An 18,227-nucleotide genomic window follows, 5' to 3' on the forward strand; every position below is an offset into this window, starting at 1 on the left:
CCCCTTTGTCCATCCCTGCCCTGGCAAGTCTTTCTCTTTCCACCAAAGCTCTGCCTTGTCCTTCTCCAGGGACTCCAGAGTCCATCCTTGCTACAGGCTGCTTGCTCTGGGCCCTCGCCCTAGGGCATTCCAAGGTCCCTGTGGTACCAGTTCTCAAGTGCACCCCAAGGGAGGTCTCGGGGCCGAGCTGGACCAACCCAACTTTCTCTTGCATCAACTTCCCTCCTGGGCAGAGTTGCTAATATCACCTTGACGCATCCATCAGTTCTCTCTTTTTGAAAAAAAAAGAAATCAAAACCTTGTACTGTGATTCTGGGAAAGTTTAGAGTCCATTGGTCTCCGATCCAACGATCCACCCACGTTGACGTCGCTTGCAGTCCCAGCAACGTTGCGGCGCTCTTCCTCGCTCTCCTCCCTGTGTTCACTCATAGCCTCCCTTCCTTCCCGCCTTCCTTCCTGCCTTCCTTCCTGCCTCCTTCTCCAGGAGTTCTTGCAGCCAAGGTCCCGGCTCTGCCCTGCCCCCGTCCCAGGCATGGCTGTTCATCTCCGTTCCTTCCCACAACTCCCCACTCTCTTTCCCCAGTCAGGTGGGGATTAGCCCCTTTCCAGGAAAACACTAAAGCATCCAGGGTCTCCAGCGAGGCTCACCTGTGATGGCCAGGTGGCAACCCTGCTACATTGTGACAACATCCCGGAATAGTTGCTTTTTCAGGAAAAGGGGGCCACTTCCATCAAGCCTCCTGACTGTGTTCTGCATGCTCCCACCATGTGGCTTTCTCATGGCCGAACCGAGAAATTGCAAGTTTATCCCACACTCTCTGAGACTCCAAAGACACTCTTAATTCGAACGTGAAATGAGGCTCCCTCGCTGACAGGTGTCCTTTCTGTAAGGCTGAGATCTCTCTCAAGCGGCAGCTTCCTTTAGAATGCCCCCCGCCCCCCACCTGCGAGGATGTAATTAGTGTTGGCAGACACGCGCAGCTCTCATGGCCAAGTGGAGGTTGGCCCGTGGCAGGCCACCTGTGCCACATTCAAATCAGCTCAAGGATGTCCCTCTCCCCCCACACCCCCCACCTCCCCGAACATCCTGCATGAGTGTGAGGGACGCAGATTGTCGGCGCGTGGACCCGACACCGGATCGGGCATGTGTTGAATGGGCTTTCCTGTAAAAGCCTAGTAAAATCCTTCCAAAGGAGTAAACATTCAAAAGTCTTCACAACCTCTTCAAAACCACATTATCTGTGATATCCAGATTTGAGGTGACGTGGGGAACCCCTCCCAGTCCTCAGCTGCCATCTGGGGGCAGGCGTGATTGGTTGATTGGAGTCCTAGTCGCCTGCTGCCCACCTGTCCCTCCCTCACCCCAACCCCCCTCCCCGCCCAGGGGCAAGCTCAGGTGATTCCATTTTTGGGCCAGGCAGCTCCGCCTCTTTCCTCCCTCCAGGAACCATCTCCCTCTAGCGCCCACAGCTGGAAACCCTGCACACATGTGCTGCCCTTGGTGCGGCCTCCCTGGGCTGCCCCCACAGCAGTCCACAAAATGGACAGCTTCCAGCCAAAGAATGGGGGCCACCACACTTCCACAGGTCAGATGGCTGAAATCAGGGTCTCCGCCTTCTGTGGGCGCTGAAGGGGAACTGCCTCATGCTTCTGATCTGGCTACTGGGGTGGACTGCCTCACCCAGGTGGAGGCTATCAGGCAGATGGACAGGAGGAGGCAGACTTTAAGACAGCGGTTCTCAACCTGTGGGTTGCGACCCCTTTGTGGGGTGAACGATTGATAACAGTAGCAACATTACAGTGATGAAGTAGCAAGGAACGTGCTTTTATGGTTGGGGGTCACCACAACACGAGGAACTGCATTGAAGGGTCGCGGTACTGGGAAGGTTGAGAACGACTGCTTTAACACATCTCCAAAGCTCAAGTCTTCCCAGAACCCGAGCAGAGACATCCAGTGGAGAAAGGACGAGCCAATAAGGACTGCTGCCTCTCCTCTCTGCTGCAGCTGCCGCTGCCCTCAGTTGATTCCGACCCAACAGGACTGGGTAGAACTGCCCCTGTGGGTTTCCAGATACGCGAATCTCTGTAGGAGCAGAGAGTCCAGTCTTTGTCCCTCAGAGCGGCTGGTGGTCTCAAACTGCTGTCCTTGAGGTTAGCAGCCCAGCATATCACCCCACCCCCCCATGCCACCAGGGCTCAACCTGAGTCACCCACGGGCCTCAGCAACAGCCGTCCCAAACCACCTGCTGTAGACCCCACTTACCAAACGGTGTTCAAACCACCTGCTGTAGACCCCCACTTATCAAACGGCGTTCAAACCACCTGCTGTAGACCCCACTTACCAAACGGTGTTCAAACCACCTGCTGTAGACCCCCACTTATCAAACGGCGTTCTCTCCCTGTTTACAAGAAAGTGCAATGCACTCGCTAGGCCTTGGTAGCATCATAATCCTAAAGAAAAGGAGTCCGACGGGGTGAAAATGGTGGCAGAATACTAAGGCTTTGCATTTGATAAGGACTGATCTTTACCCTGTCCAGGAATCAGGAGTTGGGAGCCCTCTGACTTCCAGATACAAGAAGTGGTTATTTTCCCTGAGTAACCAGGATCTCCTTGTGGGCCAAAGCAGATGCTTCCCGGAGATAAAGCTCCGGGTGCCTTGTATGTATTTGTCCACAAAAACAACCCGACTAAAAGATTATAAAGTCAAATGGGTACATCGTTGGGAAGTAACTGTGGTGCTCATAAAGCCGAGGTCGCTGAATCTGTGGATGAGGGCGAGGCTGAGATGACAGTTGCGGGAATGACTGTCCTGGAGGCTGCCCTGCAAGGAGCTTCACGGGCATGGGACAGCCCAGTTCTCTCAGCAGCCTGAGGGGCCCAAGCCTTGAACCTTGAAACTTCACAGAGCACATTGGCCTACCCTCCAGCAACTCGTGACCGGCTTGTTCCCTGACATCGAGTGCCATCTCCACAATGGGACGGCACCCTTTCTGCTTCTTCCCTGGGCCTCCATTCCTGCAGCTGCTGCCCTTTGGATCGCGTGTGATTCATCCATGGGGCACGCACCTTCCTGGTGTCATTGTTCACCTCCTAGTCCACGGAGTGACCGGGGTGACCAAGGACTTTCGTCTCTCTCAGGCGGGTCCACCGGTCTCTGTCACCCAGTAAGCCTGGTCTTTTCATAACTGAGTTTCGTTCTGCAGTTTTCTCGCCCCCTCCCCCCAGGATCGCTGACCGTGGTTCCTTCTAGAGAGGTCAGCAGTGGCCGCTGGGCACCCTCTCGTTCTGCTGCCGGGGTCATGGAGGCTTCGGGTCAGCATGATCCATCCATCCTTTGGACCAGTTGTTTCCAGTGCCTCTTATTTCCTGCACTCTGCTCTGGATGGGGGGAGCATCGCAGCTGCTCCTTAGGGGATGATGCGCAAGCCTTTAGGATTCTAGGAGCTACTAACTGAAGCAAGAGGGAGAACATTTTCTTTGGGGATTATGTTATGTCAACTGACCTTACTTTTCCCTGAGTCGATGGTCTCGAGCCTCCAGACCCAGTGACTCATCCTGCCAAGGTGGGATAGCAGAATCTATCCCTCTCTTCCTGCATCTGTAAATGAGGGTGGGCAAGCCCCTGCCTCACAGGGTTATGGGAAGGATGAGAGGAGGCCCTTTGGTTAGCAGTAGCCAAGTCAGCCGTGGACACCACGATGGCCCATTTACAGGGAAGGAGATGCTGCCCAGTCCAGCTCCACTGCAGTGGAGGGTGAGAGACAAATAGCTGGGTGACCACTCTTCCCTTTCCCCCACCCCATGGTGCTCTGGTCTACCCCCCTGGGAAGGGCAGGGAGGACGGGGATAAGAGGGATGTTCTGTACATCCCAGAAGGACATTGTACCATTGACCCGGGGGATGGATGTTGGTTACCTTGACCTTCCCTTCTCAGTTCCAGTCCTGGGTCTCCACTTGGCTTCTCCAGTGTCACCAGACCCACCGAGAAACTGACTGCCACGGGATCAATGCCAATGGATAGCAACCCTATAGGACAGAGTAGAACTGCCCCCCGGGAGTTCCTAGACTGCAACTCTTTATAGGAGTAGAAAGCCTTTCCTCTGTCCTACAGAGTGACTACTGGGTTCTGCTTCCTGCCCTTGTGGTCAGCAGCCAATCAGATGCCCCACTACACCCCCAGGGCTCCGGTCACCGTGTTGTTGTTGTTGTTAGGTGCCTTTGAGTCCGTTCTGACCCACAGCGACCCTACGCACAACAGAGTGAAACACCGATTGGTCCTGTCCTATCCTCACAAGGGTTCTTCGGTCTGAGTGTCCATCTGTCCTGTTGAGAGTCTCCCTGTTTCCCCTGCCCTCCCCTTTACCCAGCAAGATGCTCTTTTCCAGGCCCACAGGTCTCTCCTGCAGCATGTTCCAAGTAGGAGACGTCCTTGCCTGGCCATCCTAGCTGCTAAGCAGCACTCTGGCTGTAATTCATCCAAAACAGATCTGGTTTTTCCTTCTGGTAGCCCGTGGCCCTTTCACTATTCTTTGCCAGAGACATAATTCAAGTGAGTCAATTCTTCTTTGGTCTTCCTTATTCAAAGTCCAGCTTTCACAGGCATATGAGGTGATTGAAACGTTCACGGCTTGGGTCAGGTACATCTAAGCCCTTAAGGCTATCGTCTTGTTCTTCAATGGTTTAAAGTGGTCTTGCATGGATTTACCTGATATATATATGCACTGATTGATCTCTATTGCTACTTCCGTGTGTATTGAGGATGTATCCAAGCAAGATCAAATCCTTGACAACTTCAGATTTTCTCGATTATCATGATGTTGCCCATTGGCCCGTTGTGAGGATGTTGGTCTTCTTCACACTGAGTCATAGTCCATACTGAAGGCTGCAGTCCTTGACCTTCATCAGCAAATGCTTCAAGTCCTCCTTTCAACCTGAACCTGGGGTCCTCGAGTCACATCTGACTCACATTGCCCCTATTGGACAGGAGGGTATCTGCGGCTAGAACGCTTTATGGGAGGACACGGCCTTGTCTTTCTCCCTTAGACTAGCTGGTGTCACCGTACCCACCAAAATCAAAACCAAACTCACTGCCATTCAGTCACTGCTGATGCAGGCAGGTGGAGCAGGATCAGGCCCCGCAGTCTTTTCCTGTCACCTTGGTGCAAGCAAGCCACCAAGAGTTTCCTCAGAGGCCCCACTGGGTGAGTTTCAACCCACAACCTTTCCCTTAGTAGTCACGTGCACATTGTTTGTGGCACCCAGGGACCGACCACCCCGCCAGTGTCTCTTCTGTCCAGGCTTCCTGTCTTTCCACTGCCAATTTGTGGTGCCTGGTTTTAGACAATCAGTAGTTAAAACGGCAATTATTTTTGTTGTGGTATTTTATGATGATGCTTCTTTCTTTTAAATTGGGGCATGGCTTGGCCATGACAGAAGCAGGGGCTTTAATTCACGCAGCAAGGCCGGGCCCTGGACATGGGTGAAGACGTGAGATGAATGGATGGGTTTGTATGGTGAGCGGGTAAGAGGGGGGGCATGGCTAGCTCCTGCTTTCTCCCCAAAGTAGGAGGCGGCGGCATCATTCAGAGAGAGAGAGAGAGAGAGAGAGAGAGAATGAGAGTGTGTGTAGAGGGTTAGAGCCCAGGAGATTAAGAGAAAGTGAGATACAATGTAGCACTGTTGTGTCCTGCTTACCAGGCATCCTGTGATCCTGGGCAAAGCCGAGGCTCAAAACAGAGGGGTGGCCGTGAACCGGGGGCCAGGAAGCCTTGTCCTGAGAATTGCTCTGGGGTAACCTGCGGGGAGACTTCAAGCTGGTGCTCCTTGGGTTTAGCTGTGGCTGGCCCTTTAGCAGTTTTATGAGAAGGAGGGAGTGAGAGAGTAAGGGTGCTTTCAGAGGCTAATGAAGAGGTGGACCAAGCTCTGTCTGAGCTGGCCGGGGGAGAATGGGAGGGCTTGAGCCAGTGGATGTGGTCAGAACCCCGGCGACTGTAGATTGTGACTGGATTCTTCCTGGGGAGGGAGGACTGGGGCAGAGGGCACAGAAAGGGGGCTGTGACCAGTGTCAAGCTTTGAGTTGATTGTTTTGGGAAGGTAGTACATTTTGGGGTGACCTCAAAGACCCAGAGGCGATCACCCCATCACCCTCCCACACACTCAGTGAGTCACGATGTCCATTAATGTCCATCCTCAAAGCCTCCCAGTTCTGCCTCCCCCCATCCCCGCTGTCACCTCCCCCATTCACAGCCTATCTTCTGAACTGGACGCCCAGGGAGGGGCTTCCCTGACCCTCGTCCCCCACAACCAGGCCCTGCCTTTCAATCCCCTGTCTGATTCAGCCCTTGCCCCTGTTGAGAGCCCTTTGGGGAGTGTTGTGGCTTAAAGGTCGGGCTGCTTTCTGCAAGGTCAGAGGTTCAAAACCATCAGTAGCTCCTCGGGGGAAAGACGAAGCTGTCTGATGGAATTCACGAACCGAAACACCATCCCCTTAGTACCAGTTGCAAGACAAACCCAGAGGCACCTTAGAGCAGAACTAAGATGTGAGCAAAATAACACGCCCTGCGGAAGTTTGCGACCCAGAGCACACTTCAACGGCACGAAGAACACTTATTTCTGAGCATCTCAATCAACAAGTGACTAACACACCAGTAGTATCCCTAACGCCACTGCTGTCCACAGCACTGAAGAACTGGGGCATGTCTCACTGAGTTCAAGACTCTGTGGGTAGTAAGACCCCCGGTATGTTAAGCACCTCCCAGAATGTTCCATGTGTGATAGGCTGCACACTGTGAGTAGCTGCTGGGTGTGCTTTGTGGCTGGGCCGCAGGGCCCACTTGTTAGGCCAAACCCGAGTCTAGATGCTTCCATGAAGTATCTATGTGCCATGTGGCCTTTAAACCACTTGTCCTCCTGAAAGCAGATGCCCCTCCACCCTGAAGGCAGGCCTGCTCCAGCAGCTGCAGGCCTCAAGAGCGAAACTGGAGGTGTCCAGAGAAAATATTCCCCCTCTAGGCTGTAAGTAGGCACTCCACCAGAACTCCTCACCACCTCATCACCCCACCTCCTGGCCAGAAGTTCCACCCTGTCACCTGACCTGGGGATTTCGGACTTGCCTGCCCCTGTAATCACACGAGCCATTTCCTCCAGTGAGGTCTGTGAGTAGGACCGCAGAAAGAACAGAGACCTGCCTTGGACAAAGTGCAGCCAGATGCTCCTCGGAAGCCAGGATGGTGAGACTCTGTCTCCTGTGATTGGGACCTGCTGTCAGGAGAGGCCCGTCCCTGAAGAAGGACACCCTGCTTGCTCAAGCAGAGGGACAGGACACAGAGGAAGGGCCTCAACGAGATGGATGGACACAGTCAGTGCCTGCACCAATGGGCTCAAACCTCAGAACAGTCTCTCGGGACCCGCAGTGTCCTCTCCGCTATGCAGAGCACCCAGGAGACGGAATCGACCCAATGGCACCCAGCAACCGCATCCACTCCATTTCCCCAGAGACGCTGAAAGAATATCTTGATGTATATTATAATTAGCAACCTTGGGACCAACTGTAACACTTACCTTTTCTTCTCCCACGAAAGTCCGCAGCCACTCCGAGTTGCCAGCCTTTCTGGTGCGTCATCTGCCTTTTGAAACACCATCTCACTCATTGCTGAAGTCCAAGGTTTGGCTAGACACCAAACATAGCATCAGTGACGTCGGGCCAGCAGGACGCTTCCGGATGTTGTGACAGGAAGCTCCAGAAAACAGAAAAGGAAAGTCTTCCTTTGATCTTTTCAGTCCCCAAATCTGTCTGCCCTTCTGAGCGGGGAGTCGAAGGCTTCTCGGAACACTGGTGGGCTGACCCCGAGATGGGAACGTCAGAATGTACCTGGCCTTCTCCTTCTCCCAGCCACGTGGATGTCATGTGGGTTTAGGTGTAAAGGGCTTGGGTGCTTCTGCCTGAGACGGTGACGGAGAAGATAGTGAACTTTCCCAGAGGAGGCCGTTAACTTCCAAGGCTGGGAAAGGTGCTAACCTGCCCTTTAGATTCTGGCAAAGGGCAGCAGCATGTTCCAGCTGCACCGTAAATGCCAGCCGGTGACAACCATCAGAGGAGACAGCCCAGTCCCAGGTCACTCAGGAAGGCGAGAATTCTCCTGAGGCTCCTGATGCCACTCTGATTTCCCATGCTGTGCCCCAAAGCCACACACAGGCTGAGGCAGCCGCTGTGGCCCATCCTCGCTCCTCTTCCCGGTGGCATCCTGAGGGAATGAAAACATCCTGCCCTGGACAGCTACAGAGGAGCCCTGGTGGAATGGCGGTTGTGCACGTGGCTGCTGATCTCCAGGTCAACAGTTCAAATGGCCAGCCAACCTTCAGGAGAAAGATGAGGCTTTGTACCCCTGTGAAGAGTTACAGTCTCAGAAACCCACAGGGGCGGGGCTACCCTGTCCTCCAGGGCTGCTCAGAGCTAGTGTCGCCTTGACGGCAGTGTGTCGGGGGTTTCTGAGATGTCTGCAAGTTGTTGCGAGTCAGCTAGACCAGGGCAGCCCTTTGGACGACAGGACGGAACGGCCTGTGGGGTTGGGCCTGCTGAGCTAGGGGGTGCGTCGTGCCCATGCTGTGAGACAATGTTTGGTTGGGAATCAGGTTTCCGATGACTACTGTTCAGAAGGAGACTGGCAGGCCTTTCCCCAGGCCTGTTCTTACCCTGCAAGCTCAAGCTCAACTGCACCTGCCACCTGCCACCATGGGTGACCTGCTGGGTGTGCAACGCTGGTGACAGAACTCTCAGCATCCCCAGGATGAGCAACAGATGCGCGGTGGATTTACAAGTCAGAGTGAGCTTAATCTGGCAGTTGTGTTTTTTGGCTTGGGGCAGCCAGCAGCTCCACTGCAGAGAAGACCCAACGATTTGCTGCTGCCGAGATTAGAACCGAGGATTGTCCCTGGAGCAGCCCGACTCTGTCCTTCGGGGACGCTGCGGGTTAGACTGGAGAGTGTACAAGGACAGACCAGTCCCTAGTTGGGCAATGGGTTTGCTAATGATGGGTGGCAGGAGCTCACACAGTGGTGTTGAGGAAGAAAGTTCTGGCAATCTGTTTCCTTATAGATCAGTCAGAAAAATCCGGTGGAGCAGACCCACTCTGCATCACGTGGGATAGTTTTGAGTTGGAATCAACTGGGTAGAAAAGGTTGTGGCTTCAGTAGGAGGGCAGGTAGCAGAGGAGGGACAGGAGAGACACCTGCTCAACTTCCTGTCTCTTGGTGGCATCATTTGGATGGGCTACTGGCTTATGTCTAAACTAGAAGTTTTCTTTTGGGGAGAAGGAGTCGTGGAGCTTAGTGAGTCTCCGAGAATCGATGCAAGCATTGCTTCCTCTGTGCAAAAGTTAGGCCAACAACATAGCCGTGGTTATGGACGATGGATAGAGGATGCCAGGAGCTCCTTGGGAGTCCATGCTGCCGGGCTAAAAGCACCTGGTCTCACTCCTTACCTGGAAGACTGAGAAGTTGGCATGGACATATGTGGTCCAAAGGGTCTTTCATGGAGAAGGTTGGCCTGAGACCCCTAAAGAACCTGGTCCATGAACAACAATTGGGAGGCTCTGCCTTTAGGAAGCAGGATCTATTGGATCGATTGCTATCCACTCAGCAAAACGCCACAGCTCCTGTCTTCTCCCATCTCCATTGCCCTTGTGGTTGTATTTTAATTGGGTTGCATGGGAGAGTAAAAATAAACATGTATGATTCCTTGGTCCTCTTAGGGTCCCCTATTGCTCAGTGTCCGTAGACTGTCCCCCAAAGGACCCTGACCAAAGGCATTTGGGTTCCTTGCCCCAGCCCCCAACCTGGGACCTATCCCAGTTATCTTGAGTCTCTGGTCTCCTGCTTTTTCTCCTGGTGAGCAACATTGACCACGTGATTGACGACTCCTACATGAGGATCACCTGTAAGGGCAGGTCCTCCAAGGGCAGGTCTGGTGAGTAGATCGCCAACGACCCAGACACAGGGCAGCTTTGTCCTCCAAAAGGTGCTGATCTGGAGAAGCAAGCATGCTCCCCGGTTGCTTTGTATTCAAAAACTGTTGGCTTCATCTCAGCTGCACCAGTTATCCAAGCAGAACCCAACTCCCTTGCCATTTCCCTCCATTGTAAGCCTCAGCAACATCTGTTCGCACAGAGTGCTACCCAATCCAGCTCGTAATGTGGATGCTCACTCAAGTCCAAGGGCAACAAAGGCGCCCTGGAGAATTTTCTGTCCTCTGGAAAGGACAAGGAGGCCAAAGCAGGTGGACCCTGCCGGGATTCTGGGCCTCAGCTTTGAAAGAGGGGTGGAGAGCCTGCCTCATCTTAATCGGGGTGACTGGTGACCAGTGGGGCCCTGCTGTGACTACTGAAGCCACCGAGGCAGGACATCTGATGGAGGACACTGACATCGGCTTGTGGCTGTCTGCGCTTGGATGGGTGTCTTGCTGTTGGTCTGTAGAAGATATCTGAGACAGACTCAGAACAGCAGTGGCCTGCTTCTTCAGTGTCTCAACTCCGAGCTCAGCAAACTTTGGGTTCCTTTTGAGACCTCTGGCCATCTCAGTCACCATTACGCAGTCTAGAAGACAATGCTTTTGCAAGACTTCTTCAAATGGCAAACTGTAAGTGATGTCAACTGTTTGGGGCTCAATGACACTGCCTGTCTGTCCCCGTCCTTTTCCTACTTAACGAGAACAAAAGGCCACGGCCAGACCAATTAGTCACGTATGATGGGGCGGGATGACATTTTTCCTCGGGAACTTCTCTGGTATAAAAGGGTCACCCAAGGAGGAGCTGACAGTAAGTGTGAGGAATTTGCCAATAAAACCACTGATCCGCAGATTTCAGAAAAGCCCCAAATGATGAAGTAAAAAACTGCATCTCTATTTTTTTTCCACAGAGAAAAATGATTTTTTTATTTTAATGCCTGTGTATATTTACTTATACTCGCCCGCTGGAGACTAATCTGGATTCCCCCCCCCCCTTTCTTTTCTCCCTCCCTGCAGCTCCTTAAGATTCAACCTGATTCTGGTGCTGTCCATCTCCACGATGCACGGGCACTGGTGTCACCCACTGACGGCCTTGAAGGTAAGCGTTGCCCCCACACTCGGTGTGTGACTAGATGGCTAGGATTTCAGCGTGCATGTAAATGCAAGTAATCTCAGGGAGTACGTGACAGAAAAATAATTTCCTGTGTTACTGGAGCTCAAAATAAGAAAATCTATATATGTAGGGCACAGATTTATTAAAAATATGTGACAGTGGGAATACTGGACGTGGTGAAAATGCTTTGAGTTTTTCAGGGGCGGGCCACTGCATCTTAAAAGATGCCTTTTGTTTTTATGTTAATTTTTACCCTGATCATGTATTGATGTCACCTGTGTCCACTCACCACCAAAGGGGACATTTACCCCACGAGACTATATTTTAAATGATACCATGGCTCATTTGACTAAAACAGTGAGTGAATTTCCTAGCTTACAAAATTGAGTCCTTGCTTTGGGATGGAGACTCTAGGTAAAACGTTAGATTTCTCTGAGACCCTGAAATAATTGAGGACTTCATATACTTATGCAAGACTGTTGACTGGGCTTCTAGAAGACTCTGCATTGAGCAGAAAATAGATGTCTTTATTGGTATTGTCTCATCGTATTTCTATATGGCATTTTGGCTGTCTTAATGCCAATACGTTTGTTTGAAATTTTAAATCATCTTTGGTCTCTGGTGACATTGTGATCTTCAACTTCCCTTCTGCAGGACGCTGTAATTACTGAAACCACTGTCATTGATAAAATGTCTCTGAGGCTAAAGAGACATCACGCAAACCCTTAATAATAGATACGAGGGGACTTCAAAGCACTGTGGGAAAAACTCCATGCTCTTTCTGGTTTTCTGTGAGTGTTTGAAAGCCCCGGCGGCGGCGTCCCAAGCATGACGTTCTAGTTGCTTCTGATGATGGAGCATCTTGCCATGCTCCGCATCTGTCACTGTCCTGGGGCTGCTCTGGGGCTCCCTGTGCCCCTCCTGTGTGCATCCACCCTCGTTTAGTCATTGATTCCATCAGGCGCCACATTGGTCAAGTGGATGAGTCACAATCCACAAATCGGCCTATTTTCTCAGGTGTCTTTCTAATGACTTTCTACTCCTTCCCTCAAGGTTTGCTCATATCATTTCTGTAGAACAAGAGAAACTCGTGGACAAAAATAATTTTTTTTAAAATTAAGAATGAGCTTTCTTCTGATGTACTTGAGGAGGTGGCTTGCCTACAAAGGAAATGCTCGTCTTTTTACGACACGAGTCAGCTTCAAACAGTCCATGGGAAAGTGGAATTCAAAGACATGGGATTTTCCCCATGAACTTTGGAAAGCTCCTCGTAATTCCCTTCTATTTTTCACATGGGCCATTTCATTCGTGCCGTAACGGTGTAGCAATATTCACGCTGACATGAGCTCCGCGGGGTGAATGAGCATTCTAGTTGTTTAGAGGTGGGATAGTAGAAATACCAGAAGGGGAGGACTTTCACAACAGAAATTAATTTTCTCACCATTTAGAAGGCTAAGCCCAGATTCCAGGGCCAGCTCTCGGAGGAGGTGTCCTCGCCTTGTGGGCTCTGGACAAGTCCTTGGAATGTCTTTGTCTCTTTGAGCCTCTGCTCCTGTGTGATCTCCATGGGGCGTGGCATCTGCCTCCCCACCCATCTCTGCTTCCTGTCTTGCTTGTTCAAACTGCTTTATATCTCAGGGGACTTTGATTGAAAACACACCCCACAGTAATCCTCTATCAGGAACAAATGAAAGACAACCCACTCCCCAAAGGGTTCACTGCCATGGACACTAGAGGTTAGAATTTACACCCAGAGTTTTGGGGGGACACAATTGACTCCATAAAAAGTCACCCTGTGCCCACCCACCCCCATTCCAAATCTATGTCTTTGCCACACGCAAAACACATTCATCCCATTGCAACATCCCCAACATCTTAAATCAACACCAAATCCAAAAGCAGACCTTCTGCATCATCTGCAACAATGTTATGTATAGTCCATCCTGGGGCCAAATCCCTCTTCATCTGAGAGCCTGTGAAATCGACAGTCCAGTCATCTGCCTCTAGAAGACGGCGGTGAAATTCCCATCGCAAATGGGGACATCTGGAGAACAAGAAGGGCTACTGGGCACTAGGCAGGCACCCAAGCTAGCGACCCAAGCTAGCGACCCAATTACAGGAGTTCTTGGGCTTGAAAGTCCTCCTCTGAGCTCTGTGCCCATCTGGACAGGGGCCCGTCTCTCCAGACTCTGAGTGTTCACCGTGCTCCCTGGATTCTGTGTGGACGGCCCTTGGCTCTGGACCTCAGCTCTGCCTTCAGGCCCACTGGGTCGTTGCTCTGTGCCTTTGGCTTTGGGTGACCCCATTCTTTTAGTCCATCTGACTAAAAGGTGGGAGACATCCCCCTAGCAGGCCCCTTGCTTCTCCCCCATTGGCATAGCAGCGCCACAGCTGTGGTCTGCAGTCCCAGTCCCTGCAGGCACAACTTCACAACAGCTAGCGGCCACACATTCCAGAACTGAGCTGATAGAATCTGACTCTTTGAGTCAGCAATGGTCCGAATCTGAGGTGCAGTAGACTCTTCTCTTCCCTGAGAAACCGAGACGGGCCTGCGTCCTGTGTGTCTTCTCACACTTCTGCTGAGCTCCAAGCGGCTCCAGGCATGGTCCTCTCCTTCGCTTGGAGGACCGGTCTATGAGGGTCCTTGGGTCCGTGTCCTGCCTGCAGAATTCCAAGAGGCAGGATGCGTTCTGTCCTTCCGTCGAAGCAGCTGGGTTTTCTAGCCGTGGTGGTTGGTTAGATCCGTGGGTCCCGAGCTTGATCTCTTTAATGAAAGGTCACATCGCCAGGCCCTGGGCGAACCTGTCAGGACACGAGGCCTTCGCTTGTGTAGCAGAAGGGTCCAAATCGTTTAAGTTCTGTTTTCATTGTCCGCGGTTCACTCTCAGGCTCGTCTCTTTGCTCTCCAGTGCTAAGCCACAAGGAGAAACTCTGCTGCCTCGGGAGATGTCCCTTAGAAACCTCCTCAGTCAGATGTCCGGGGCCGTCCCTCCAGGTCCCACCTGCTGGCAAACATTTCAGCAGGACAAAGATGAGTTCTTTGTCAGTGCATCGTCCACCATCCGGATGCAAGTTCATTGTTGTCTTTTCAAGCCTCCCCAGCAGGACATTTCGAATGCCTCTTGCTGGTTGACGTCTGGCCTCAAAGACGATACGGGCTCGCATTTCCTTCCTCGTCCTCCTTAGAACTGTCGTCGATGGCCGCCGTTCTACCCTAGCTTCTTCAGGGCTGATACTAATAGGTTCCGGGCAACTCTGCCAGCATCTAGCCATTTTCCAGTCCCCAAGCCACTGACACCCTTGAGGTCCCTGTGAGCGCAGCACCTGGCTCGTCTGGTACCATCGCCTGTCTTAGCTACCTAGTTCAGTGAGAAGTAGAAATACCACCACTGGGAGGTTCTCATTACTTCTAATGTCCTTGCTCATCAAGAGCACAAGTCCAGGGAGAGATGCGGGTCCTCTTTCTGTCAGCTCTGGGCAGTGTGCTTATCTCTTTGAGCTTCTGTTTCTGGGCCATTTCATGAGGCTCTGCATCTCTCCTTCCCATCTCTCCTCCCTCACTTGCTTATTTAACCTCTTAGGTCTCAAAAGAGACCTAACCCCCTGCCCTAACCATACACATAGCAGGACAATCTCATACCATTCCCAGTGGGTTAGAACTACAGTTACAGAAGTTAGGATTTTCAGCATACATTCTGGGGGGATTTGAGGGGAGTGCACTTCAGCCCACACCAGTGTGTATATGGACAGAGTTCCTCTAGGTTGTCCAAATCTCTTCTGTGAAATGTTTAAGGCCCGCCGGCCAGGCTAGCACCTGAACGACATTGTTCCATCCACGGGTCGGCTCTGGGTGGGCTTTCTCCCGACGGCCCGCAGAGCAGGTTGGCATCTTTTTAGGAATGGTTGCTTAGGTTTGTGAGGAGAGCGGGCACAGGACTTTTGCGGTATAGAGCTGGCACCAGGAATATTTCTGCAAAGAACTCTACGTTTTCCTTTCCTGAAATGACTCACAGGCCTTCCTGGGAGGGCATTAACAATAGATGGCGTTTCGTCACATGTGGATTTGTTAATACAAACACAGCCACTTCAGGGTGTTCAGATAAGAGTTTGGGGTTGGCTTTTCTCACCATCAAGTTTTTATTTCTTTCTGGAATTCTTTGACGATTCCTCCATTAAGAAAGAGAGAGAGAGAGAGAGAGAGAGAGAGAGAGAGAGAGAGAGAGAGAGAGAGAGAGAGAGAAGAGAGGGAGAAATCTTTTCTGCAAACTTCCCTCCCACTTGCCCAGAGGCCTGAGAGAATGACTTTCCTCTGGAATTCTAACCATGCAAAATCCTCAGCAAACCACCCAGAGCGAATAGGGAACTCCGGGGAGTGTTTTATGCCCCCTTGATACCTATTTCAGCCTCCGACTACAGTAACCTCAGGCCAAACTTGTCTCCCTGCACCAGCCTGGGGGAAAGTGTAATTTCCGCGTGTAATGTGTTTTCTTTATTGATAATGAGCTCTCACGGGTCTAGTTCCCTCTCGGCTCCGGGCTAGTTGTTAGTTAAGCCACGGGACTGGGCGTCAGGTGCCTGGGCTTGCACCCCTGCCTCACCTCCTCACTCACTGCCATCAAGTCCCTGCTGATTCCTGTGGGTTTCCGAGACCGTCACTGTGGACGGGAGTAGAAAGCCCAGTCTTTCTCCCGAGGAGCTCTGGTGGTCTCCAACCGCCGCCCACGTGGCTCGGAGCCCAGTGCTTAACCACCATGCCACCGGGGCTCCCGCCCCACCTACCTGTCAGCTGGAAACGGAACCGACGATGACGACGGAGACGGGGTGCGCGTTCTTCTGGGGGCGTGACGCCGGAGGATGCATGTGCCACACGTAGCGCAGATATTTGCCACGCTTGTCCTTCCTGCAGCTGGAGTTCCATTAGTGCCTGGCGCCCGTACAGTGATTGTCCTAAGGCCACGCCGGAGAGGAGCTCTGACAAGTGTGGAAGGGTCTCCTCAGGAACAAGGCCACCTTGTGAGCTGCCAGCCCCATGACCTGGGAGGGACCTGGGTTTCCTCCTACTTGGTTTGGTCATCTGCAAAACGCAGGGGTAGAGCCACACGTGCCCCGGGGCCAAGGTGAGGACACGGAGGGTCCAGGGCCCTTGTCTTTCCTCAGGCTCTCCAGGCGGCCTGACTATTTTGTGCCTGACAGCTCACTCCGGGGCTGGCAGTGCGACTCCCCCCAGGGGTGACATTAAAGAGCAGTCTGGAGATTTGCTCCTGTAAAGTGGGGCTGGGGGGGGGGATGTTATTTTTTCTGCCAGGGGCCATTCTTTTTTTTTTTTTTCTAACATCATTCTTGGGTCACACAAAAGTATCAACGGCAAGATTCATTTGCTCTATTTGGTTAAACATTCGGTGAACTCACCCCCATGTGACAGCTGAGGCAGCCCTGAGTGGCGTTGTGGGGATGCGCTGGACCGCTAACCACAAGGTCCGCAGTTTGAAACCATCGGCGGCTCCAGGGAAGAAAGACAGGGCTTTCTACTCCCATAAAGAATTATCATCTCCGAAACCCACAGGGGCAGACCTGCCCTGTTCTAGGAGTCACGCTGAGTCACGATGGGCTCAGTGGCAGGGAGTTTGGAAAGGCTTCCCTTTGGTGAGGTGTGCGCCGTTAGCGCATACTGGTGATCTCGCAGGCCTTCTAGGGCCATGGCCCACACACACCTCCCTGTTTTAAAGGTGCCATGGAAGAGAACCTTAAGGTCAGAGGGGCGGCATCTGCCCATGGACGCTGTGCAGAGCCTCAAGCCAGAAGGAGGGATGGAACAGGAAGTGGGGGAGGTGTGGGCACGTGGAGGGGGTGGCAGTGGGTGGGCTGACACAGCATTGACTGTGAAGACTGATGCTCTGCTCACCATAAAGTGTTAAAGACAGAACAAAACAGAGCTACACCCTGTGGAAGCATTCAATCCTAGGACACACGGAGGTCACCGTGAGGAGGTTTGACCCAATGGCCATGGCTTTGGGGGATCAGCACCCCTCTTGAACTGCTAAGCATTTCCTACATGACCCTACACTATCACGGCCCTTTGAGCCACTGATTAAAAACATAACGAAATTCAAAGGACACAAATTCTGGCGTTCAGGGAACAAGGCCTCATTAAGAAGAACCTTAGTAAGTGGCTTACGAGGGCCTCCCCCCTCCACCCTATATAGAGGTTCATACTGAAACCTGGAGTTTGGCTGTCATGGGCCATTTCTCGGTGCGAATTTGAAAACCATTCTCAGGCCTGTGCACGCCACATGAAATAGTCTATGTAAAGTGATGGCCAGAAACCCCCTTGGCAGGACCTACAATGTCAGTCTGAGTAGCAGCCACCCTGTAAGAAGAAGTGGAGAGAAGAGGTAGAACACCCCTCACACCCTACCCCCTGAAATATTTCCTGTGCAGATTAAGTATGGACACAGTATTTGAGCAAAGTGTCCATCGGAAAACAATGAGGTTGATGCTTCGATTGTGGCGCGATTTGAAAACCTGGAAACAGGCTATTAATCCCCAGGGCTGCCTTCTGTCCCCCATCCTCCTCCCCGTCTGACCCGCCAGGTACCTGGGAAGCCGGATTGTGTCCTCCTGCTGCTGCCCAGCTACCCCAGCAGGATGAGCCGGAGCGAGGAGCTCACGCTCCTGAAGCCGCTTCTGGAGGAAGTCTTGATGAAGCGATCTTTCCGCAACGGCGTTGGCACAGGGATGAAAAAAACTTCCTTTCGAAGAGCGAAATCCTGAGCAAGTGTGCAAAGGTGTCCGGAGACAGCCCCCGGCTCCCCCGAGTGTGACCCGTGTGCTCAGAGCCCCTCTCACTTAGTAAGGTTGTGTCCCCACATGTAAATATCTACCCCACCTGGCTGTGGCTGAGTAAACCTGAGTTCAAAACACCTGAGCATGTCCTAAACGTCCACGAGTAAAGCCAATCATAGACATCTCTGATTGGTGGCCAGTTTTTTGGGGTGTGTGTGCTTCAACTGGCCAGAAAGGGTGCAGGCTCTCAGTGCGCGACAGTGGCTTTTTGGCCCTGCCCCTGCTGCCTGCGAGGGCAGAGCCCTGGGTACTGCAGACCTAGAGCCGTG

At 52.4% G+C, this 18,227-nt stretch overlaps 1 protein-coding gene across 1 annotated transcript in view; it reads left to right on the forward strand.

Annotated features, from left to right (window-relative positions):
- Positions 1–17,886, forward strand: part of NPS (neuropeptide S) — a 30,679-nt gene extending 12,793 nt beyond the window's left edge. Inside the window, exons 2-3 of the mRNA XM_075533485.1 lie at positions 11,019–11,100; positions 17,707–17,886. Of these exons, the coding sequence (XP_075389600.1) occupies positions 11,019–11,100; positions 17,707–17,886 (262 nt within the window). The remainder of the gene's footprint in view (positions 1–11,018; positions 11,101–17,706) is intronic.
- Positions 17,887–18,227: the final 341 nt, after the last annotated feature.

Source organism: Tenrec ecaudatus, chromosome 16 (genome assembly GCF_050624435.1).
Source record: "Tenrec ecaudatus isolate mTenEca1 chromosome 16, mTenEca1.hap1, whole genome shotgun sequence".
In the NCBI taxonomy this organism is placed as follows: domain Eukaryota; kingdom Metazoa; phylum Chordata; class Mammalia; order Afrosoricida; family Tenrecidae; genus Tenrec; species Tenrec ecaudatus.